The 24,808-nt window shown below is 41.3% G+C and overlaps 1 protein-coding gene across 1 annotated transcript; it reads left to right on the forward strand.

Annotated features, from left to right (window-relative positions):
- The first annotated feature begins 672 nt into the window (after nt 1–672).
- Nucleotides 673–23,557, forward strand: cavin2a (caveolae associated protein 2a). Its single transcript, XM_010898063.4, has 2 exons — nt 673–1,367; nt 19,662–23,557. Exons 1-2 carry the CDS (start codon nt 816–818, stop codon nt 20,538–20,540), a joined length of 1,431 nt encoding a protein of 476 aa, XP_010896365.2. The 5' UTR covers nt 673–815; the 3' UTR covers nt 20,541–23,557.
- Nucleotides 23,558–24,808: the final 1,251 nt, after the last annotated feature.

Here is a 24,808-nt window from a genome sequence, read left to right on the forward strand (position 1 = left end):
GGCATAAAACACACTGTCACAAATAAGGGAATCAAATTGGCACTCAGGATTGCCGGATTCATGGATGCAAATGAGCAGACAGACACGCAGACAGACACACAGTCACATAATCACTCACAGTGCCAATCGCTCACTACTTTGCTCTAGCAATTTCGAGCCCAACCAGTTACCAAGACAACCACACCCCTCCCATTTAGATTTGGGGGAGGTTCTTGAAAACAGGATGTCAGCCTATCACTCAGAGAGGGAGGGTAGGTTAAAACAGTGCTGATACATAGAGTAAATGAAAGGCCTCTAGTGGCTAAAAGGACACGGACATCGTCATCCTCCATATTAATGTAGACAAGTGGGTGGGACATTTAACTTCATGCTTCCTAATGACCTGGATGACCTGAGTTTGATGTCTCAACAACTTGACTACATTAAAATGGTGGATGCCTTCTATGTCTTCTATGTGATGTTAATGCCTTCACAGGCTTCATAGTGGGAAATTATTTGGTATGCATCCTCTAACCTTCTCTATGTTGTGATAAAACTGTTGATAGAAGTGAGAGAGAGAGAGAGAGAGAGAGAGAGAGAGAGAAAGTGGGTGTGTGCCATACAACTCTTGCTCCACTACACAGTGTAAAAAAGGGGAGGGGACACCAAACCATCCATGAGCAGTGAATTCCTTTTCCCTTCTCAGTCCTGCTCAGGAATTGCAGAGAACAACTACGGCAGTCCACTGATAGAGAATCTTAACACCTCAGAGCATTCTCCCTTCACTTTCAAACTTGTTTCAAAATTTGTTCAAACCCCAACAAACCCCTGCGGCCATGGGAGAAGACTCGTCGCACGCTGACCAGAGCAGCAATAGCAGCAGTATTTTGGTCAACCCCCAGCAGTACCAGGCCCAGCAAGACAACAATGACCTCCTGGTGCCCAGTTTCAGCCCCAGCTCGGCTCCCTCCTCCCCCACCGGCACCCTTTCCAGGCTGGGCTTGAAAACCCTTGGGAGCCCGGTTCCTGGAGGTCCCACCAGTCCCACGGCCAAGGACCAGGTGAGCGCCATCACAGTTGTGGCGCTACTCGACAAGCTGGTCAACATGCTGGAGAATGTGCAGGATAACCAGCGGCGCATGGAGCAGCGACAGGCTGACCTGGAGGGCGCTGTGCGGGGGGTACAGGGCGACGTGACCCGCCTGTCCAAGCACCACACCAGCACATCCAACAGCGTGAGCAAGCTGCTGGAGCGTTCACGGAAGGTCAACGCCAGCATGAAGGAGGTGCGGGAACGGCTGGACAAACAGGCGACGCAGGTGAAGCGGCTGGAGGCGAACCACGGACACCTGCTCAAGAGGAACCACTTCAAAGTGATCATTTTCCAGGTAAGAGTGGAGGGGAGGCGAGAGGGTTCAAATGTCGGGAAAAGGCGGATGTAATAGCTTTCTTATGAGATTAAAAAAGGCAGAGGCATATGAGAGGAATGTGATGAAAAGGAGCAAGTTGGAATTCTGGTAAGCTAGTAGTTCTTTAGTGGGTTGGTAACCGAAAGCACGCTGGTTCAAATTCAAGCTGTGCAAAATCCAAAACATTTCAACTGGAAAGAACTCAAGTTTAATGGCTGCGGATAAGCACATCTGCTAAATGACCAAGAAAAGTAAAATGTGTAGCGGTGCATCACTGGAAGAGAGTGAAAACAGTGAAAACTTAAAGGGGGTTGTGAGAGAGGAAGAAAGTTCCACGTGTTAAGTGTTGGTACCAAGGGCGTAGGAGCAGAGGGAACAATTTTAGAAGCAGATAAATTGGTCCCCCCACCACAATAATAAGAACATTTTGCAAACATTTTAAATGTGTGTCCCCAATATGAAACCCACTCCTAAGCCTTTGGTTGGTACCCATCGATGCAAGATAGGGAGAAACCGAATTTTAAAATGGCTTGTGAGAATGTTGAAGGTTGTTTATTAGTGCGTGTGTGTGCATGCGCATCTGTGCACATGTGAATCCAATTGTATACATTGGGAGTTAATGCACGGATATGTAAGAGCGCACCTTGCAATATATTTTTGTACTTTGCGTGTAGATGCAGCAAGGCTGGGCAGCTGTGTAAAATTGAATGAGAGGGGCCCCAGGATCAGTGTTTGAACATGTCAAGGACCGGAGTTTTGAAGAGCTCTGAGGGAGTGGCATTTTCAAATATATGGAAGAGAGAGAGAGAGTTTGTGTGTGGGTGCACACACGCAGGCCCAATCTGTCTGTGTAAAGATGGGTGTGTCTGGGAAATTCATGGAAAGGATCAAATCTGTACCATTCCTGTATTTTAAATTATATGGATAATATGCACAATAACAAAATGAATATATTAATATAACATATAGGAAATGTGGAATTGGAATTAAGATGTGTTAAGAGATTAAGAGTGTTAACTTGTCAACATCCAAAAGCAAAAATCACTGGCTAACTATGCATAGGCCACCTCTTTCTGTTGCCTCTGAAAATCCAAACATCCACGGGACATTTCATTGATGGTGTAATTTGGTTAGTTTGGGTCCTTTAATGCCAGATTGCATCATATTCCTAACCATGGTATATCGCTTGTATATCAAACCCTCTCTGGCCTTAATGCTTATAGGATGATTTACACATTATGAGGTCAAAATGAAACTAAAAAGTCATCTTGTTCACCAATACAACCTGAGCAAGTTCAAAAAGTATTTTCAACAAATAAACACATCCAGTCATTTATTAGACATGAAGGGATAATTCATAAAATAACAGAATGCACTTGGGCTCTGTAACTGAGTGACTTACCATAATACCCTGCAGCATTTCACCTACGTCGTTATTAGTCCATCAGTCATGCCAACTGCTAACACAACCGGTTTGATCAGAGGCTTATTTTATAGTGTTTAAATATTGTTTGCCAACCTTTGTCTTTTCTCAGTACTGGCTCAATTATATCAGAGCTACTGAATCATTGTGTGGGCAGTATATTCTCTAACGATAGGATAGAGCTTGATGTGTTCAGTTAGGATTAGGGTGAGTCCTATTGACACAGGCTGAGCCCTAAGAGCTCCTAGCCACGGATCTTATCTGGTTTCCCAGGTACAACCTCTTGTTTAAAAGCAACATGTGTAAATACAGTACAGTGGCTCAAACTCCATTACTCTAGTCCAGGGGTTCTCAGACATGGAGACCAGGACGGCCGGTTTTCCATTGTCACAGGTAGTTAATTGAATTCACCAAGTGTCCCAGGTCTAAATTAGTGCCTGATCAGACAGCTAGAATGAAGTAAAATGTCAGGTCCTGAAGATTGGAATTGAGAACCACTGTGTCATTGAATATTGGAGTTGTGTGCTATTTTAATTGGAGTGTAAGTGGTTTTGGTCTTTAGTGGTGCAACACATTGTTGATCGATTAATAGGGGGAAACTGATCGGTATAAGACAGGTCTCTCTGTATTGGCTCTTATTTAGGGTCAGATTTGTTATTGTTTATGCTTTGCTTACCTGTTAGCATTATGGCTGGTTAATTCAGACCATTCAGACTACAATGCAAGCTACAGTATATCAAAAATGTGTTGTATGAACCAGGCAATGGATAGCCAAACTTGGGCTTACTTGTTTAAAATCTCTCTTCCTGGGCCTTTGTAAACCAAATCACTCTAATCGTGTGAGCAGCCGTACACACACCACCTGTCCTTATCGTGCCGACGTGCCAACCATTCACCATCAGAGGACACCATAACGCCACGCAGCACTACAACGAACACGCTAGAAGTCCTAAACTACTACAAGCCCTCGAAGGCCAAACCCCTCGTTTGTCTTTTGATTGCTCCTGGCCTAAAAAAAATATCTCCCCACTGATGGATGGATTCCTCCATGCATCGATTGAAAACACACAGTGCTCTGTACGTGTCACCTGAGGTGGAAATACCACCGCGTTGCTCCTAAGAGAGGTCGGAGAATACATACCAGTCAGAGCCAAAGGAGCACCACTGACCAGTGCTTCCACAGGGAGACTGACAGGTCCCTGCGCATGGTTGCTCCTCTCTCCCTAACTAGTTCTAACGAGTTCAGGGGAAACAGTAGGCCTTAATTACTGTTGTTTGGCCCCGTTGTTTGTTTGTGTTTGGGCTCCAGTACTTTTCCTGTCTCCCTGACATCCCCTCTTTCGGAGAGAAACATCCAGACTTTCATGACGATCCAGGCGTAGAAGAGGAAGATTCCAATGTCACTCTAAACAATGCTGCTTTAAAACAACCTAAATTGTTTTTCTGGGGTAACTCAGCACTACATTATTGTTGGACTGAACACACAGGAGGTGGTTTGCATGAATAAAAACCGCATTGTTGGGTTGTTTTAATCACCAAAACATTGGTTAATTTACCCATTGTTTTTCATTCAATTGAATTTCATGTCAGGTTGGCCCAGTTGTTGATTTTTGTTTTTAATTCCAAGTGGCATGGTGTATTTGGGTTATGGATTTCAGTTATATGTTCAGCCAATTAGGATGGTAATTCCTTCAAATTGTGTTATTTGTTTTATTTTTCCTGAAAAAAGTCAATATTCCTTAAATACTTCGGCACAACACATATTACAATATAACATACATCATGTATTTTTCACAGTGGTAACTGCCTCAACATCAAAAAGATTATTAACCAAAGTTAAATTAACTTGTATGGGTGGCTGAAAATAATTATCTGAAACCCACACCCCTACTATGCCATGCCTCCAGTGTTCTGACTCACTGGGTCATATCTCAAAATTCCAGCAATTTTTACAATTACTGCCAACACTGCAGTTAACATTTGTGTTTATACGTGTGTGTTGTGTGGGTGTACTTCAATTCCTATCAATGTTAGGACCTGATCTATTTTAACACTTTGTACAATATGTACATTTTTTAAGAATTATAAACATGAGGACATGTTTCGGGCTTGGTGTTAAGTAAGAGCTTAGAATAAGCGTTAGGTTAAGTTTTAGGCAACAAGGTTTATGATTAGTTAGGGTTAGGTTAAGTTCAGACATTAGAGTGATCATTGAGTTTTGGTTTAGGTTAAGGTTACTGTTAGGGTTGGTGTAAAGATTAGAGTAATTAGAGTCTTGCTTTTGTAAAGTTGGGGGTAGGGAAAAGACTTGTTTTATTTTAATAACATTTCCTAAGATAGCGTGTGCGTGTGTGTTTCTGCCAAACCATTGTTGTTGATGGTGTGTTTTCAAGTTGCTGACCATTATACCACTAGAGGGAGCAGGTCTTTGTTGACAAATTCCTAAGATATCAGTTAATTGCATCACACATGAACAGCCTTGGGAACCAGTGAAGTCTTTTACTTCTGGTGTTTATGTGTTTCTGCCATGCTCACAGTGTGTGGCTTTCAGATTGCAGGGTATCAAAATCAAAGCGTCTAACAAGATGGCTCTGTATCAGTGGTCATAGGAAGCCTGGTGGTGTGGAAAAGGAGCTGCATCATTATATACCTGTTGGTGTCCAAATATTCACCTTTCAACTGTTGAATCCCTTTGACTGATTTGTGGATTCAAATGTGTTTGTGTGTGTGTGTGTGTGTGTGTATGTGTGCGTGCAACTTTGAAGATGAGTAGTCAGAACAGAGAAATGGGAAGAGAAGTCCTGTATTACTTAGTTAGTGTTGGTGGGATGTCTAATCATTCCCGGACAGTCAGCAATAACCATGACAATGACTTTCTAACACATTATCAGAACATATTTCAAATCCAAAAGCATCCAATGAAAACGCCTCAAACCAAACAAACTATTTTACATAACACAAACCTATGAAAACAAAAGGTAAAAGAAAACAGTTGGGGAACACCTGTAAATTATTCGAAGAACCTACAGTAAATTGGATATTCAAATAACCTATTTTTAAATGGGATACATTTTTAAGGGGTTGCCTTCTTCAAATGGTTCTTTGAGAAATAATTAAAAACCAGTTATTTAAAATATCCCAGTAATGTTTTCCTTAAAGACTTTTTAAGGGTTCCACTACAGTTTCAGTGTGAATGATCCTCAACATCTTCGGACAATTTGTACTAAAGTATGCGTATACTTTAAATAACAACTAGAAATGCCTTTCATCTTTGTTTGTTTGCAATTGTTGTGGCTCTTTGCCGGACCGCGCAAGCACAGCGAATATCTCTTAGTGAGTGGGTGACTGAGTGACTGACTGAGTGACTGACTGAATGATTACCCTCTGTTAAATAACGTAGTAGTTAGAGACGTGGCCTCTCACGCAGGGGACCGGTGTTTAAGCCCCGAGACAGTCAAAGCAAATTATGCATTAGGATTTGTTCAGGACAAACCTTGCTGGCCACAAACTTCAGAAGCTATGTTATAGTAAGCATAAAATACAATTACACGGTTACATTCCGAATATTTCTGGTGGATTTTCAATGTACGCATCCGTGCATGCATTTTGGATTAATATACAGTAGATCACAAGCCCTTACACAATAATCGTCTTTTCACTTGATGAAAGTCAGTTGTCGTCACCTATATTGATAGTTATTGAATGAAAGTAATTCGCAAATGAAAAAAACGAACATTGTTGTGCTGTGAAATGTAATAGCACAAAACAAATCATGCATTATAGGACTTGTTCAGGATAGACAAAATCTTCACTGGATACCACCTTCAGTAGCTACATTATAGTAAGCCTAAAGTAAAACTGTTTACAGTTATATTGCAACTATTTCTGGTGGATCCATGCATACTTTTTGTGATAATATCACAACCCCTTGGGCTAGATCACAACCTTTTTGGGCTAGGTCACAACCCTTTGGGCAGTAAAAGAGGAGGGGTTTCCATGATTCTCTCATCTTTTCAATCGACGAAAAAGTTGGTTATCGTCAACTAAATTGATAGTTGTTGAATCAATGTCATTCACGAATGAAAGAAAAGGAGCGCTGTTGTGCCACAAAATGAAATAGCTTCATTAAGTAGATACTAGTTGGCCTATTACTGGCTAATAAAAGCCATACAGTTCAGAGATGCTATTTGTGGTGGAAGTAAACTTAATAAGAAACATTGGTCAGTTTAATAATGGTGCCTAGCTAAATATTCAAACATGGCGTGATGTTAATGCGTGGCAAAAAGATCTAACCTTGAGATGCAATTTTCTAACAAGGTAGTATGTCCCAATTGGTCCCCAATTCTCCTCTCAGACATTCTAATAATCTTTCAGAAACATACAGTATCTCACAAAAGTGAGTACACCCCTCACATTTTTGCAAATATTTGATTATATCTTTTCATGTGACAACACTGAAGAAATGAACATTTGCTACAATGTAAGGTAGTGAGTGTACAGCTTGTATAACAGTATGGCTACCATAATTTCCAGCACCGCCTTAACCATCTTGGGCATGGAGTTCTCAACTTCTTTGGTCGACCATGGCGAGGCCTGTTCTGAGTGGAACCTGTCCTGTTAAACCAATGTATGGTCTTGGCCACCGTGCTGCAGCTCCGTTTCAGGGTACTCACTTTTGTTGCCAGCAGTTTAGACATTAATGGCTGAGTATCTTTTGTGAGAAATTGTATATCCACCCTGTATTTTCAGCCGTCACACGACACACGATATATCCACTCTGTAGTTCCATGAATCTCATATATTTAAGAAAATAATTGTATTATGTGACCCTTTCATACTGTTATTGTTTTCTAAAGAAACAAACCAGCCATGGAGTGATTGGAGTCATTGTTTTCATTATAGGTAAGCTGTGTAGCTATTAGCAAGCCATCTACAGTAATCCTTGTACAAGAGTACACTTAAGTTCCATTAATAAATGTTCTGTTACCCACGTTATTTTAGCAAAAATGTGATAAAAGTTGCATTTCGAGACTATACAGAGGTGGAATGACCTGCCCTTCAATGCTTTGACCCTGGTTCGATTCCCCTCTCAGACGTTCCAATTTTTGTCTCTCAGAAATATTTATCCACTCTGTACTTTTCAGCCATTGCATAGCAATATACAGTTGTGCTCATACAGTTTGCATACCCTTGGAGAATTGGTCATATATGTACCATTTGTAAAGAAGTGAGCAGGCAAAACACATGTCTTTTATTTCTTATGGGACTGTAGGTCATAACAGAATGGCACAATCATAAAACAAAACATGGCAACAAAGAACATTTTTAACTGACCCCTGTTCAAATGTCTGCATACCCTTAATTCTTAATATTGTGTATTGCCCCCTTTAGCATCAATGACAGCTTGCAGTCTTTTGTAATAGTTGTCTGTGAGGCCCCAAATTCTTGCAGGTGGTATAGCTGCCCATTCATCTTGGCAAAATGCCTCCAGGTCAGGCAAAGTCTTTAGTCGTCTTGCATGAACCGCATGTTTGAGATCTCCCCAGAGTGGCTCGATGATTAAGGTCAGGAGACTGTGATGGCCACTCCAGAACCATCACCTTTTTCTGCTGTAACCACTGGAGGTTCAACTTAGCCTTGTGCTTAGGGTCATTGTCGTAGTCCCATGCGTAGCTTTCATGCAGAAGAATGCAAATTGTCTGCCATTATTTTCTGATAACATTAATCTTGCCATCAATTTTCACAAGATTCCCTGTGCCTTTAGAGCTCACACACCCCAAAACATCAGTCAATGACCATCCTGCTTCACAGTGGGGATGGTATTCTGTTCACTATAGGCCTTGTTGACCCCTCTTCAAACATAGCGCTCTATTTTGCTCTTGTCACTCCAAATTACAGTGTGCCAGAAGCTGTCAAAGGTGTTGTCAGGCATGTTGTAACCAGGCTGTGTTGTGGCATTGGCACAGTAAAGGCTTCTTTCTGGCAGCTCAACCATCCAGCTCATTTTTTTTTTCAGGTATTGTCATATTGTGCTCCTTGAAACAACCACAACGTCTTTAACCTCCTGAGGTTGCAGCCTGCATTTCTCCTTTTATTGCCATTTTCACCTGTGTGTAGGGATGGCCATTCAAGACTTCATTACCGTTTTTCTAGCATTTTACCGTATTTTCTTTTTCAAAATAAAAGCCATCATTGAAATATATAAGGCAATATACACTCACCTAAAGAATTATTAGGAACACCTGTTCAATTTCTCATTAATGCAATTATCCAATCAACCAATCAACATGGCAGTTGCTTCAATGCATTTAGGGGTGTGGTCCTGGTCAAGACAATCTCCTGAACTCCAAACTGAATGTCAGAATGGGAAAGAAAGGTGATTTAAGCAATTTTGAGCGTGGCATGGTTGTTGGTGCCAGACGGGCCGGTCTGAGTATTTCACAATCACTTCATTTACTGGGATTTTCACACACAACCATTTCTAGGGTTACAAAGAATGGTGTGAAAAGGGAAAAACATCCAGTATGCGGCAGTCCTGTGGGCGAAAATGCCTTGTTGATGCTAGTGGTCAGAGGAGAATGGGCATCGTTTAAATGCCACGGCCTACCTGAGCATTGTTTCTGACCATGTCCATCCCTTTACGACCACCATGTACCATCCTCTGATGGCTACTTCCAGCATGATAATGTACCATGTCACAAAGCTCAAATCATTTCAAATTGGTTTTTTGAACATGTCAATGAGTTCAGTGTACTGAAATGGCCCCCACAGTCACCAGATCTCAACCCAATAGAGCATCTTTGGGATGTGGTGGAACGGGAGCTTTGTGGCTTGGATGTGCATCCCACAAATCTCCATCAACTGCAAGATGCTATCCTATAAATATGGGCCAACATTTATAAAGAATGCTTTCAGCACCTTGTTGAATCAATGCCACGTAGAATTAAGGCAGTTCTGAAGGCGAAAGGGGGTCAAACACAGTATTAGTATGGTGTTCCTATTAATCCTTTAGGTGAGTGTAGTTAACAATCTATTCGGTACATTTTATGTTAATGTCCATTCCGTTGTCTGTTCTTTTTTACAGACTAGATTGTTAACTATTTTGCCTTGTAAATTTCAATGATGGCTTTCATTTTGAAAAAGAAAATCTGAGTGCTGCCAGCATAATATCCTGCTGCTAAAATAACGCTAATGAAGCATCATTTGGTCATCACTACCTGTGTGTGTCACCTTGTGTGTCTGTAACAAGGCCAAACATTCAAGGTTATGTAATCTTGTGATTAGGGCCATTTGGGTGATTTCGGTTATCATTATGATTTAAAAAGGAGCCAAAAGACTATGTGATAATAAATGGCTTCATATGATCACTATCCTTAAATAAAAGACAGTTGTTTTGCATTACCAGTCATATTTTCAAAATTTCACAATTTCTGCCAGGGTATGCAAACCTTTGAGCACAACTGTATATCCATTCAGTAATACCATGAATGTCATATATTTAAAAGAGTAATTTTATTACATGACCCTTTTATATTTTTATTGTTTTCTAAAGAAATGAACCAGCAATGGAGTGATTGGAGTCTTTGTTTTCATTATAGGTAATGTATAGCTATTAGCTAGCCAGCTAGCCAGCTAGAGTAATCTTTGTTCAAGAGTACAATTTAGTTCCGTTAATACATTTTATTTTTTCCTTGTTATTTCAGTAAAAATGTAATGGCTGAGGTAAAAGTTGCATTCCTGCTGTTTATATAGCATAATGGTTAAAGACACTCTCTGCCACATAGAAAACCACGGGGTGAAACCAGCCAGGGACAACAACATTTATGCTTTTTAATCATGGCCTGGCTGAACTAGCCTTGCCTGGTTCTTTTTCTGGTTTGCAAACATATTTGAACTTTTGCGTTTTACATAAAATAACATTATGTATAAAAATATATAAATAAAAATGTTCAGACCATGAAACGTATTGAATAGAAGAGTTCACTGGATTAAATCATTAAATCATTGAACAGATGGATAGGTAAAATGGTGGTATGCAACGCCTTTCACTGTGCAGTTCACATTTGTGTTTCAGTGCCGGCTCTAGCCTTTTGAGGGCCCTAAGCAAAACTGTATTTGGGTCCTCCTCTCCCCTATCGGTTGGGGGCTCCCTATCAGTCATGTTAATCAAGTGAAGCAGTCCAATATGCAGTGTCAATGTTTATCTCCAAAGGGACCCTGCAGGAGAACATGATTGGTTATTAGGGTTAATCCACGGTTTGTGTTTGCGAGCCTGTAAATGTGTGTTAATGTTACATTGCACTGGGCTACGTTCACTAAACATAGCTCAGCGCATGGCATTACTGCTGGAGCTCACACTCACATGCTCTCTGTACGTAGTGATATTTGGTTTCATCTATCTCTATGCATGGTAAGCCTTCCATTTTGTTATCCCCTGTCCATAGTAAGCCTTCCATTTTGTTATCCAATATCCATATAGTAAGCCTTCCATTTTGTTATCCAATATCCATATAGTAAGCCTTCCATTTGGTTATCCCCTATCCATAGTAAGGCTTCCATTTTGTTATCCCCTATCCATAGTAAGGCTTCCATTTTGTTATCCCCTATCCATAGTAAGGCTTCCATTTTGTAATCCCATATCCATACTAAGGCTTCCATTTTGTTATCCCCTATCCATAGTAAGGCTTCCATTTTGTTATCCCCAATGTGCGTCTGCGTTTAATCAGTGACTGCTGCCACAACATGAGAGGGCCTTGAATTCCTCTTTCATGATTAGGCACCAAACGGCAGAAAACACATTGGATCAGGAAGGACTTCCTAGACCTGTCCAAGAAATGCTAAAATTATTTTTTCAAGAAAGAAAAATGTGTGTCTGATGCTCAAAACTCAGATTCTTTCAGTATCCTTATATGGTGTTCTCCATCTGTGGAAATAGAGAAATGTAGTTCGGTAGACTTAAATTAACAAGACAGTTTGTTTACCCTCTGGCTCATCTTGTTACCTTCTCATTTTCCTCATGGGGTTCATTCCACGGCTAGCCTGCCTATTTATGAATGGGTGGGAGAGATGGATGAAAGTACATAAAACAGAACAGAGGGGGAGCTGAAAAGAGAAGTCAAGGGATAGAGGATGGTTGACAGAGATATGTGAGGGCAATTAGCTGTTCTTTAAACTTAAGGAGTTGAAATGAAGTATGATATGTGAAAAGCAAAAGAGAGAAGTTTCTTTGATTTATTTGACTTGAGGAGTGTTCGTTATTCTTATACTGCTTTATTGCCTTTCACCAATTCAGGTTTGACAACTTTCTGTCTCGTAAGTCAAAGTTACATTGTGCAGACTGTCAATGGCTACCCATGATTCCTTTTGTACAAACAATGGTTTGACAACCCCCGGCTGACTTTTGATTCTCTGTTGAAACATTATTACCATGGGCAGTGGTGGGGAAACAAAGTATCACATTGTCATACTTGGGTTCCAACTATTTGATTTTAAATATATTTAAGTAAAAGAATAAATAGTTTCAAAACTTTATTTACCAAACTAGACCACAATGTTTTATGTATTCTTACTTTTTGTGGATAACCAGGAGCACACTTGAACCTACAGATGTCACTGTAAGGTGAGGCTCAGTGCCACTGTGCCGTGCACCCCCAGTTCCCGTCACTCCATGAACACGTCCCAGACTTGTTTTGTGTCACGTCTTCAGTCACTCACACCAGGTCCTAATCATTCTATCAGTATGTGTTCAAATGTTTCTCCTCTGCTCCCTTCACTTGTCGATCATTGTTGTTGCCTGTATGTTGCATGTAACGGGTGAGTGGTTTTGTTCTTATTGCCGAAGTCAGCGCTTTATAGTCTGTCAGTTTATTTTGTGTTCGGTGTTTGTTTGAATTAAAAAGTCAACATTCAAATGTGGTCCGCCTGCGGCTTGTTCCTCTCCACAGCCACCACTGTTACAACCGAAGGAAAAAATTATGTTTTTAGTCTGCCACTTCAGAGGCAGGGGGGATGATCAGGGATGACCTGGTGTATCTGTATAAGTACAGATACCCCAAACACTGACTTAATTAGCACTACAAAGTATGTCTACACTGTCTAAGAGCAGTATAAGGTTGATAGAATGAGACATAAACAATTGTTTATTTTGGAGTGTTAAGATGATTTTGTGTGTTCTCAGGGTTAGAATCCTACAGATTTAGTGAAAATACAGCCCTATGTAATAATTGGCTTATTTGGAAAAACAAAATACACATGATGAGGGAGAGAGACCAAGAAAGATATTTTCCCTATGCAGGTGGTGACTTATCGAAAATGATAACAGAATCCAATGGAGTAGAAGAGGTGACTCAGGGAGAGCTGCAGTGCTCAAAACAGTCTCAAGGTCTCACAGAGTTTGGAAAAAGAAAACAATAGTCATCCATCAAGGGCCTCAATACAGATGAGATTCATGTGGGGTGTCTTGCTTCTCTTCCTCTTTGATATGTTAACCAGGGCACAGCCAGCCATTCATTCTCAGTCCCGGGATGATATCTCAAGGTCTTAAAGGGCTAAGGAAATAGAAAACAATGAGTCTGCTTTTAATGTTTTTTTTATTCCAACAAACAAAGGCTCTGTGTAATTCTTTGAGATCTCTGCTTAAATTAGACTTGACCGCAGTGTTTTGAATCAACGTACAAACACTCAATATTGCAATCAATAATTACATTCACACAAAAAAGCTCCACAGCTCCTTATTGACACAATGGTGATATGTCCTCATCATTGTCTTGAAACAATGCTGAGCCTAAAACTAGATAAAAGGTGCATTCAATAACTTGGCATGTCAACAGGATTCTTCAGAGGTCCTCCAGAATGCCCCAACCATGCATTGATTAGGATGTTTGTCTCTGAGTTGAATTGAGCGTTATGTTTTTTTTGTAACTGCTTGAGCTAGCTAACCGCTTTGTTTTCCATTGTCGGCCTATTTCGGGTGGGGTGGGAATGAGGTCCTGGTACTTTTGCCATCCTGTGTGGGCAACCGAATGTGTAGTCGTGGTGAATTTCCTATTGTGTTGACTTCTGCAATAACACCTGCAAAGCTTCTTATCAGGTCTATAACAGTCTTTGGGTAGACGTGTTAATCTATCATGGACGTTATGAAAAGATTTATCAGTTTCTAGACCTGTGGTCTCTCTTGGCATTTTGTTTTTGCCACTGTGTTTTTTTATCGGGGTCTGTATGTGCAGGTTTGCATGATGTGCCAGTGTGTATGGTCGAGTGTGTCCTCTTTACCTTCTCCCCGGCCAGACACTGTATGTCGTACTAAGGTAGTGGTTTATAACATTGCTGATCTCCCCACATGACAAACGAGCTGAAGCTCATTTCCTTCCTTCCTGTGACCCGGTCAAAGTGGGAGGGGATAAGTTTTGGAACACCAGGGTTTGATCCAGTTGGACCTCCCAATGCCTTGCGGCATGTTAATCAAAGCACATACAGATTAAGTCACGTATCCATGGGAAGATGCTTTGGGATTATTCTTTTCCCAGAAAGAGGGGATGTGATGACACTAACGGGAAGGGGAGGGGGGGGTGAATATGGGCCAGCAAATAATAAATGGAAAGGAAGGGAAAAGAGGGAGAAAATAAAAAGGTGAAGAAACCGTGAGATAGAGACGAGTAGTGTCGTGCCTGATGACTGTGCGCTTGTCGTCTGTCGACTTCATTTATTTAGGAGACACGATCAATACTGTGTGTCCATTTCTATAAGGATTCGCGAAAAAAGGCTCTAATAGGCTTACAACAGCAAGGCAGTCAACCACATAGCTAAGGTGATTCAGACTGCTGAAAAAGGCTTATTTGCTCAACCCACTGCTCTAGATTCTTGTTTCCTTTTTCAGTATGAGCTCTTCCACCACCCCTTAAGTTGTGTCCGGTTTGTATATGCAATTCATTAAGAAGTTGGGAAAGGGAGAAAAATGGAGGGGGAAAAGCCTGTCTGCTCGTTGGCTCAGATGGGTTGGCATAATGGTACAACGAGGGGCTACGTCAACGGAAGGGCACCATGTCAGATCTCTATCCCAGTAAACAAATACCTAACCCCGTGTACTCCCAAAAGGAAAAATGACACTATTCAAAAAATCCTGTTCCTAATGGATTCTGTGTCATGGTGTTATGTCCAAGGATCTGGTTGAATAGTTACACACAAACAAACTCAGAAGGAAACACACATGATTTTAACCAGGACTACTCATTGCACAGGTAGATAAGCACACCCCAAAAAAGCTATCCTGTATCCTGTTTTATACATTAGAAATACAAATGGGGGGAAAAAACTGTCATATTAATAACATATGACTTGTTCCCTCCCCTATTCATTATATTCACTTCAATGCATTTTTCAAATAATTTGAAGAGCTTATGTTGAAAAGTTGAGTACAGATGTGGCACTCTCGATTTTTGTTGTTTCTGCTATAAAATGGGGACGCACGCATTTTCATAAAGAAAACGGTGTATGGATGGTGGGAGAGATTGAAGGAAAAATTGATAACTGGTTGACCCAGTAGGGAGGTCTGATTGAAACTAGACATGTGCCTTGAGGTGCTAGCTCTAGTCATAAAGAGTTGTCCTCTTTCCTATATGAACTCTGAGACAGAGCACAACTCCTCAATTTCCTACTACTTGTTCAAGACATGCCCTTTGTACAGGAACCACTCATTCTCATGGATCACCTGTGAATGGAAGCTTTGACATGTTTGGTCTATCTATACAATGTACATGAAGGAATATGAGCTGTATTATTTGAACACAGGTAATAAGTAAAGTCAGTTTTTTTGTATACCATGTGGATTGACTGTGAATGGAAGCTTTAACACGCTTCGCCTATGCATATGACATACAGATTTGTGGGTTGGTGAATCCGTGCAGGACTCCCTCTATGCTTTAGGCCAGGATAAATGAAAGGCTTTGTTCTCGATCCTGATGATGAACAAGAGAGAACAGAACACCGATGACAGATTTACCTCCACCGTCACTGGAATCAGCACATCCCTGGCATCCAGCAAAATCCAGTTGTGAATCATGCTGTGCGTGACTTAGATAAGGTCCTGGGGATCAGATATCTTCAAGTTAATAAAACAAATCAGGGTTTCTGTGGTATTTTATTTGGCTTCTAATGCCAAATATGCTTTATAGAGCCTGCAAGATTATTGTTGTTCAGGTAAAAAAAAAAAAAAAACATTTTAGTAGTTGATTGTGTAAGATTAAGAATAGACTAATCATTGGTTTGATTTCCTATACATCAAATAGGAATCAACACAGAGGACCACATTGAGTGTTCCTATGATTATTTCATGTTATTATGTTAACATTACACCTAATCAAATTGTACAGTTCTTTCCATCACAAAGGTAAACAAAATTAATTCTAGTCACCTGGGAAATAAGATATAAACTCTATCTGGGATATACTTTTTACAGAAAACCCATAGAATGAGAAGTAAACTCAGACATGATCTGGTTTCTTTGACCTGAAGCATGATTTGTCCCAGGCTGAGCTTAAACCATTAGTCTGACCTGAATCATTAAAATGTATGAAATACATTCTATTGAGTGTCTGGTCAGACTGTTTAGGAGGACTGGTGTTTTCTTCAGAGGGTGTAGGATTGTTGTTGAGGAACAAGGAGTAGGGTCCCTTCCTGTTCTTCTGGTTGGTTCAGTCTCAAACTATGCACTAATGACTGCCTGCCGACACGTGACATGAATGTCCTTAAAGCAAAATGTAGCCTTCTACCTGTTGCTTCCAGCATTCTTCTATGCTCTGTAATGCATTCTGGAGGACAGAGGCCCAGTTTTGGGCTTTATTTACCAAGAAACATGCACAAAAAAACTTTTTCCAATCTGGGTAAATCATAAAATGCTGACTTAAGATATCTTACTCAAACTTTGGTACAAACTTGAAATCAATTCATGATTTACCTAGACGTTAAAGCAACATCAGCACTAATTGAGCCCTGAGGGAACTCTCTTCAAGAGATCGTGGCAACAAAATAATGTTTAAGTCAACATGTAGTTAAATATTATTTTACTTTATATCTCCAAATATACTTTTGATTGTTATTATTAAAATTGGTTTGATTGACCAGGTGCTAGGTTTATTTGCACTGTTTATTTGCAAGAATCAAAACAAAAGAACAACAGAACATTGTTTTAGTCTGACTGACTGTCAGCATATTTCAATCTTTGTGGCGTCTGAAGGAGTGCTGTGTCTTGGAGTATAAAAAGCCTAAAGGGAGGGAGGGAATTCAAGTTTGAGTTCCTAACATTCAGTCAACAGGCCCCCAGAGAGGCACAAACACACAAACATACAGTATCTCACAAAAGTGAGTACACCCCTCACAGTTTTGTAAATATATGAGTATATCTTTTCATGTGACAACACTGAAGCAATGACAGAGAGTGACATCACAGAGCTGGTGGATGTTAGAGACCTTGCGCTCCTCCACCTTCCATTTGCCCCACAGATGCTCAATCTGGAGACATGCTTGGCCAGTCCATCACCTTTACTCTCAGTTTCTTTAGCAAGGCAGTGGTCGTCTTGGAGGTGTGTTTGTGGTCGTTATCATGTTGGAATACTGCCCTGCGGCCCAGTCTCCGAAGGGAGGGGATCATGCTCTGCTTCAGTATGTCACAGTACATGTTGGCATTCATGGTTCCCTCAATGAACTGTAGCTCCCCAGTGCCGGCAGCACTCATGCAGCCCCAGACCATGACACTCCCTCCACCATGCTTGACTGTACATAAAGACACACTTGACTTTGTACTCCTCACCTGGTTACACGCTTGACACCATCTGAACCAAATACGTTTGTCTTGGTCTCATCAGACCACAGGACATGGCTCCAGTAATAATTGTCCTTAGTCCGCTTGTCTTTAGCAAACTGTTTGCGGGCTTCCTCGTGCATCGTCTTTAGAAGAGGCTTCCTTCTGGGACGACAGCCAAGCACACCAATTTGATGCAGTGTGCGGCGTATGGTCTGAGCACTCATAGGCTGACCCCCCAACCCTTCAAGCTCTGCAGCAATGCTGGCAGCACTCATACGTCTATTAACCAAAGACAACCTTTGGATATGACGCTGAGCACGTGCACTCAACTTCTTTGGTCGACCATGGCGAGGCCTGTTCTGTGTGGAACCTGTCCTGTTAAACCGCTGTATGGTCTTGGCTACCGTGCTGCAGCTCAGTTTCAGGGTCTTGGCAATCTTCTTATAGCCTAGGCCATCTTTATGAAGAGCAACAATTCTTTTTTTCAGATCCTCAGAGAGTTCTTGAGATGCCATGTTGAACTTCGAGTGACCAGTATGAGGGAGTGTAAGAGCGATGACACCAAATTTAACACACCAGGATGGGTACATGGTGGTCGTAAAGGGATGGACATGGTCAGAAACAATGCTCAGGTAGGCCGTGGCATTTAAACGATGCCCAATTGTTTCTGACCATGTCCATCCCTTTATGACCACCATGTACCCATCCTCTGATGGCTACTTCCAGCAGGATAATGCACCATGTCACAAAGCTCGAATCATTTCAAATTGGTTTCTTGAACATGACACTGAGTTCACTGTACTGAAATGGCCCCCACAGTCACCAGATCTCAACCCAATAGAGCATCTTTGGGATGAGGTGGAACGGGAGCTTCGTGCCCTGGATGTGCATCCCACAAATCTCCATCAACTGCAAGATGCTATCCTATCAATATGGGCCAACATTTTCTAAAGAATGCTTTCAGCACCTTGTTGAATCAATGCCACGTAGAATTAAGGCAGTTCTGAAGGCGAAAGGGGGTCAAACACAGTATTAGTATGGTGTTCCTAATAATCCTTTAGGTGAGTGTATATACAAACATTTGAGGGGTGTACTCACTTTTGTGAGATACTGTATATACCACACACAAACCAAATACACAAACTCATATATACCACACACAAACCAAGGAGTGTGGTTCGTATATGTAAATGTTATGGTTGAGTACATATACTGCCAAACGGGGTGGCTGCCAAGCCATGGACCCTGTCAATCATACCCACCTTTCCCTGCATTAGCTACGCCCCTATCTGCATGTATTTAAAAGTATCTTAATGTATTTCAAGTCAACTTAATCAGTGTAGCGATTTGCATGTTAATTTATTTATTTTCACCTGCGTAACTTTTGCAATTTTTTTGTCTTTACAATTTTGTTGACATTAAATCCATAAAAATAAATTCCTCTTTCTTTCTCTCTCAATATGCTAAATTTGTTAGTTCATGGATGGAGAGAGAGAATAGAGGAGGGGGAGATTCATGCAGAGAAACAGGTGGAATTCCTGAGATTTCTCCAGGAGTGGAGAGCAGAAACATGTGGAGACTGGTTTATCTCAGGTTCTGCTCTCACTACAGAAGACGAGCACACCAAAACTATTACACACTTAAAGCTTGACATCCGTTGACGACTGCCAAAGTATACAACGGAAATTATATGCGGTGTTGTCGATCAGAGCTTTGTGTGTATTTTGCAGATGTATGCTAAAAGATATTCCCATGAGTATCTACCTTAAAAATGATATGTATTTAGACTATTAGAGACTTGCTCTGTAGATGGTTTGAGATTTATAATGTATATGGAACCCTGTTCTCCAGCATGTTGCTGCTTATATGCATGGAGCCAGAATTGTTACCATTAGATCACGGCTCTGCACTGGATGTATGTTGTAGCCTGTGCACACGTAGGGTTTTACTGAAGTTCCAAGTTTTAACCTGAGGCTTGGTTCAAGTGATCATCCATTCCGTCATGTGACCTTCTTCTTAAACCCATTGCTCTACCCTCCCTTGTGTTTTGCAGGAAGACAATGAGATCCCATCCACTGTGCTCATGAAAGACACCCCCAAGACCCCCCAGGTCAACCAGCTGGATGACGACACCTCCGAGGCACCCGCGCCTTCCATCGCCGGCACTGATGCCAATCGCTCCCTGGAGGAGGGACTCCACACCATTAGCCTTTCTTCCGACGAGGATGACGCTGGTGCTCTTCAGGAGGAAGACGAAGCCCTGGAGGGAGAGGCTGCCCAGGCAGAGGCAGATCTGGACCTGGCCACTGTCCGTCCACCCTTTGAGAGATCCAGAGCAGACCGGCTGAAGCGCTCGAGCCTGAAGAAGGTGGACAGCCTGAAGAAGGCCTTCTCCCGTGAGAGCATCGAGAAGAAGATGAGCAAGATAGGCACCAAGATTGTGCCCCCCGCCAGCCGCGAGAAGATCAAGAAGAGCTTCACGCCCAACCACCCGAAGAGCACTGCTGCCAAAAGTTCCTCCTTTAAGGTGTCACCCATGACGTTTAATGTGAAGAAGGTGCGAGGCGACGGGGAAACCTCACCGCAGTCCGAGGGCTCACCTACAGGGCATGCCCACGTGGAGATACCTCCCCTGGGCAGCATGGATGGGGATCTATCCCTGGCTGAGGTGCACTCAACGGATAGGCAGGATGTAGATGCAGCAGAGGAAATGGCTGGTCCTTTGAGCCCTGTAAGCGTGAAGGAAGAGCTGACCGTTAACGGTGAAGGAGGGAGCTTAGAGTGTGGTCTGACCACCGATCATCATACAGAGCAAGATGGCGATACAGATGAGAAGGCAAAGGAGGAGGATCAGGAAGTTCAAGAGAGCCCGGTGGAGGTGAAAGCTGCCACACCTGCTGCTGCTGGCATCACGGTCGAACAAGCCTCTTAATCTCATCATTCATCCTACACATCCCATGCCCTATTTGTGTTACCATGCCAACTGTTTAATCTTCCCTATGTCTCTCCAAACCATGTTTCCAAGATGCCTGCTTGACAAAAATACACATACAATGTAAATACAACATAAAAGACATCAGCTCATCTATTTCTGAAAAGTCTTGAGCTCTTCTGCCAGTGATACAGACCCTCTAGTCCAAATCACAAACAGCCTTCCATCGCCTGCAGCCCTGTACATCAGAATGACCATGGAGATCTGTGGGCTGATGCCATACATCCTCCTCCATTAGACAACAGGCAAGAGTCTGAGTGATCAGAAGAGATCAAGAGATTCTGCATGAGTTGCTCTAGCCAGGTGTGTGCAGCTAGCTACTCTTCTGTGAAATGAACCAGTGAGCCAAGAGACTATAACTCAGCCTCCCAACTGGAACTCAGCTTCTCCAGGACACCAGAGCCAAGAATCTCTCTTAGTTTGCATGGACCTCTCTACCCAGGTGATCGTCTCTTTGTTCTCCTGCCTCGCGTGAATGCCGGTAAATCTTTGGCAAAGAGGGTAAAGCCTACAGCCAGGGGGAGGGTAGCCGTTGCCAGGTTTTCTGGCATTGGTACGAAGGGGTAGCTAGCAAGGTTTGTGAAAATCTGAAGCAGCTACTGGTCTATGGTATGTCCAAATACTGTGCCGTGACACAGTTTCCAATGTTTATCAAGGTATTTTGATTATTTCACGAGAAGGGAGATAGTTAAGGAAGAACAGTGATTAACAACAAGTTTTTTGGGATGAATCAAATACTTGGCAAAGGCTGGCAAGTGCACTTTATTTGGCTTACAATACAATGTTACAGTACAACAACTGGATCTGTCCCAAAGAGTGCACACTCTGCACCCCAGACATGCGGGTCAATCTAAATCAAGCATGCCTCAGGTCTTTTAACATTTGTGATACATGCATTTGACCAAGGTTTAGATTTAGCCATACAATCTTAATGCCGGGTAAAAACGGAACACTAGCATTGAGACAGTTTTGCCCCTATTATTTGCCATAATTACAACACTATTAACTTCAAAACAGTTCATGGTTAATTAAGGTTAGCATTTTTGGAGGGTATGCCAATATTCCTGTCTACGGGTAATGTCAACTGGGACCAGTTGACCCTACTTAATGGGACTTCCATAATCCACCCTCTATCAGGGTAATGTGGTAGAAATATTCTTATTCTATAGTACATTATTATCATATTGTTTATGTACATATTAGATTATAGGGTATGCATTATAAGTATATATATATATACACATATACACACACATATATAGTCTTAGAGAATCATGTTTATTAAGTCACAAGATTTTTAACAGTGCGCATGTATTGGAATTGAATACTTGCATGGCCTGATTGCACTGAAGGTTTTGCATAGCGCTTGCATGTGCAATATTGACAGACTCCTAATTGGTTGAAACATACAACGTAGTAGGCACAGACAGACTAAAAATGTACAACTGTACTGATTGATGCAGACGTTCAAACATGCTCCTACATGCACAGACGCCTTTAAATGTAAAATCTACCCAAGCTGGTGGGAGTAATTGCTGTCCTGGAGTGAGGAATTCCTGCAAGTTTTAGAAAATACGAGTGACAGTAAATGATCCCATTCTTTTAACGTCTCTCCTCTCGGAATCCTTGTTTCAAGTACATGGATACATGGATTACTGTACATCACATCTCACAACTGCTTCATTATCCATAAAATGGGAGGTATAGGTAGTCAACCCCCTGTGTAGGACATATCCATCAGCCTGAAAGGTAAGCATCCCCTATACCTTTCTGATGACAACCTGTGGCTAGTAGACACATGCATCTGCAAGGCCCATAAATCAATTAACAATTGAGTTAACCCATAAAGCAGATGATATGCTATATGTTTTCTTCGATCTCCCCAGGGAGAGAAAGAAGCAAAGCCAGAGAGGCATTCCTGCGTTTGACAGATGAGTCCTTGGCAGCCTAATTTTTAATGCTCTGCCCTCTGTGCCGAGTAGTTGAGCCAGGAGGAATAGGGGCCCTCATGAGCCACAGGTGTGTTGCCTCTGGGGAGGCCCTTTAGTCCTAGCCCACTAAGAGGGGAGGGAGTAGTTAGCAGGGTAGAGGTTGGGATATGGAGGGTACTAGATAAAAAAGAAAAAGGCAGTTTGAGACAACAAGGCAACAAATGACAAGTCGTGTTCCACTTTTTTCAACCTCTGCTTTATGGATTTAACGCGAGCGGAAACTCCCTTCAACTAATGCCAACACCCATTCAATTATTTAAAATCCATGACAGGGAGTGTGCAAATGTTTACTTTTGGAAGAGGCTGAAGAATCGGCACAAATCAAGACTGATGTTTTGAGGAAGGCCAAAGTCTTTTGAGCGTGGCATTTTGTTCTTTCACATGCTGCACTCTCAAACTATGTATCAAATCTATACATCATCTGTCTGTATATTTCTATTTATTTCTCAATCTATTTCAGGACCTCTTTCTCTTGTTTCTCTCACACAACTTATGGTTAACATCACTATCTCCTGATTAGGCAATTTAAACTTTAGGCACGTCTAACATGATGAGATTTAGAGCTAAATATGATGAAAAGTTTAATAATAATATATAGGATTTAAAGTACCTGTATAACAGTAGAAAACATCAAGAAACAATAAAAATAAGATAATAAAACTATGTAGCTTAGCTAAAGCTGACTGAAGACCAAGTAATGCTTAGGGAAATCCAGACCATGGCAGTGACACTGAAAGCCTTGTCCCTCGAGGTACAGGGCCAGAGTATAAGTCTGAAACATTTACACATTATATATGAAATTAGATCCCTCTGGTCTGTAACACAGTATGGCATGTGATTCTCCACATGCAAAGGATATTTCATCTGATGGATATGAGTACTGAAAATGTGAGTGGTGTTCAGGTTTTTCTAGCTGTTTTTTGTTTTTGTTAACCTGACTTAAACATTAAAATATATCAGACAAAATCAGTCACTTTCTGTGGTTTTTAATGCGTTTCATAGTGCTTATCATTGCATTGTGTTAACTCACTGCACCTTTCACCAACATGTACAGCAACCTCACCAACCTAGATTGATTTACAGAATTATTTTTCACATCTGAAAACCTGTCACAGTGGGGATGAATATAACAGGTACACTGGGTACTAGATTTCTTACAATAATATTTTGTTGTATAGATTATACCTTATTTAGCCTCCCAATTTCACACAGTAATTCCAAAAGCCAAAGAAGTTCTTTCTCCATGTCAGAAAATTCATCGCAATGTTTACTGTATGTTTTGTTCCGAGACATTGTACTTGTTATTGATATGTTTGAGTTTAGTATCACAATACTTAAATAAAGATTTTTAAAACTGACAGAGTCTGTAATTTGTGTTTCATTAATTGGTGCACCAAGTCCTTTGTTGTTTAATAATCTAGGATCAACTTGCAATACCTTAATATGTACTATCCATTGGCGGTACAACAAAATCTGTGCTGAAAGACATGTTGCTAAGGATTGTTGAATCTTGAAGAGCAAATACCTGCACAGGGCTAGGTGATTTTTCACATTTAAAACGTTCTAAACAGAAATGCTTGAACCAGAATTAACTTGACAGTTTACAACAGAGAATATGTGTGGAATCAGAATATAATTGGGAGAGACAACATCATGAGTGGACCACTGCTACTCTGATAACAGAACTAATGATTTGATGCTTAATGATCAACCCCAACATCATAGAAAATAAATAAATGGAAAATTAAAAGCATATATACAAGTCTGACTTTTGAATACCTGGGATTTGCCTGAGTAGGCATAGGCGTAGTAGGCGTAGGCTTATGCGGGGATCTTTTCCACCTGTTGTATTACATAACAATGAAAACATAAAAAGCCAAGCCTATCTTTATGCAACGAACTTAGAGATTTTATCATACAGAAAGATCAAATTTCACGCCCAATGGTTCAAGCACCCAAAATATTAGACAGGATGGTACAACCACCGAGTTTAAATATGTATTTGTCTCCTCCTAGTGTTTGCTTTCGTTAGCTATGAAACAAACTCAATTTTAGTGCTGAATTTAACACAAACTAATGCAGACCGTGTTTTGTCTATGCATTAAGCATGAAATGAATAGAACGTACTCAACGTAATCAAGTTGATGGCCCTTCATTTTGCCAATTGTATTTGCAGAGTTGCGCTGTAAGCTAAAGCAAACTTGGTGGCTCTGCATG

Source organism: Esox lucius, chromosome 16 (genome assembly GCF_011004845.1).
Source record: "Esox lucius isolate fEsoLuc1 chromosome 16, fEsoLuc1.pri, whole genome shotgun sequence".
Taxonomy (NCBI): domain Eukaryota; kingdom Metazoa; phylum Chordata; class Actinopteri; order Esociformes; family Esocidae; genus Esox; species Esox lucius.

Bases quoted from the DNA above. Each gene is read 5' to 3' on its own strand.
- cavin2a (XM_010898063.4), top strand. From the start codon at position 816: ATGGGAGAAGACTCGTCGCACGCTGACCAGAGCAGCAATAGCAGCAGT. The intron at 1,368-19,661 runs GTAAGAGTGGAG...TGTGTTTTGCAG, and splicing joins TCAAAGTGATCATTTTCCAG to GAAGACAATGAGATCCCATC.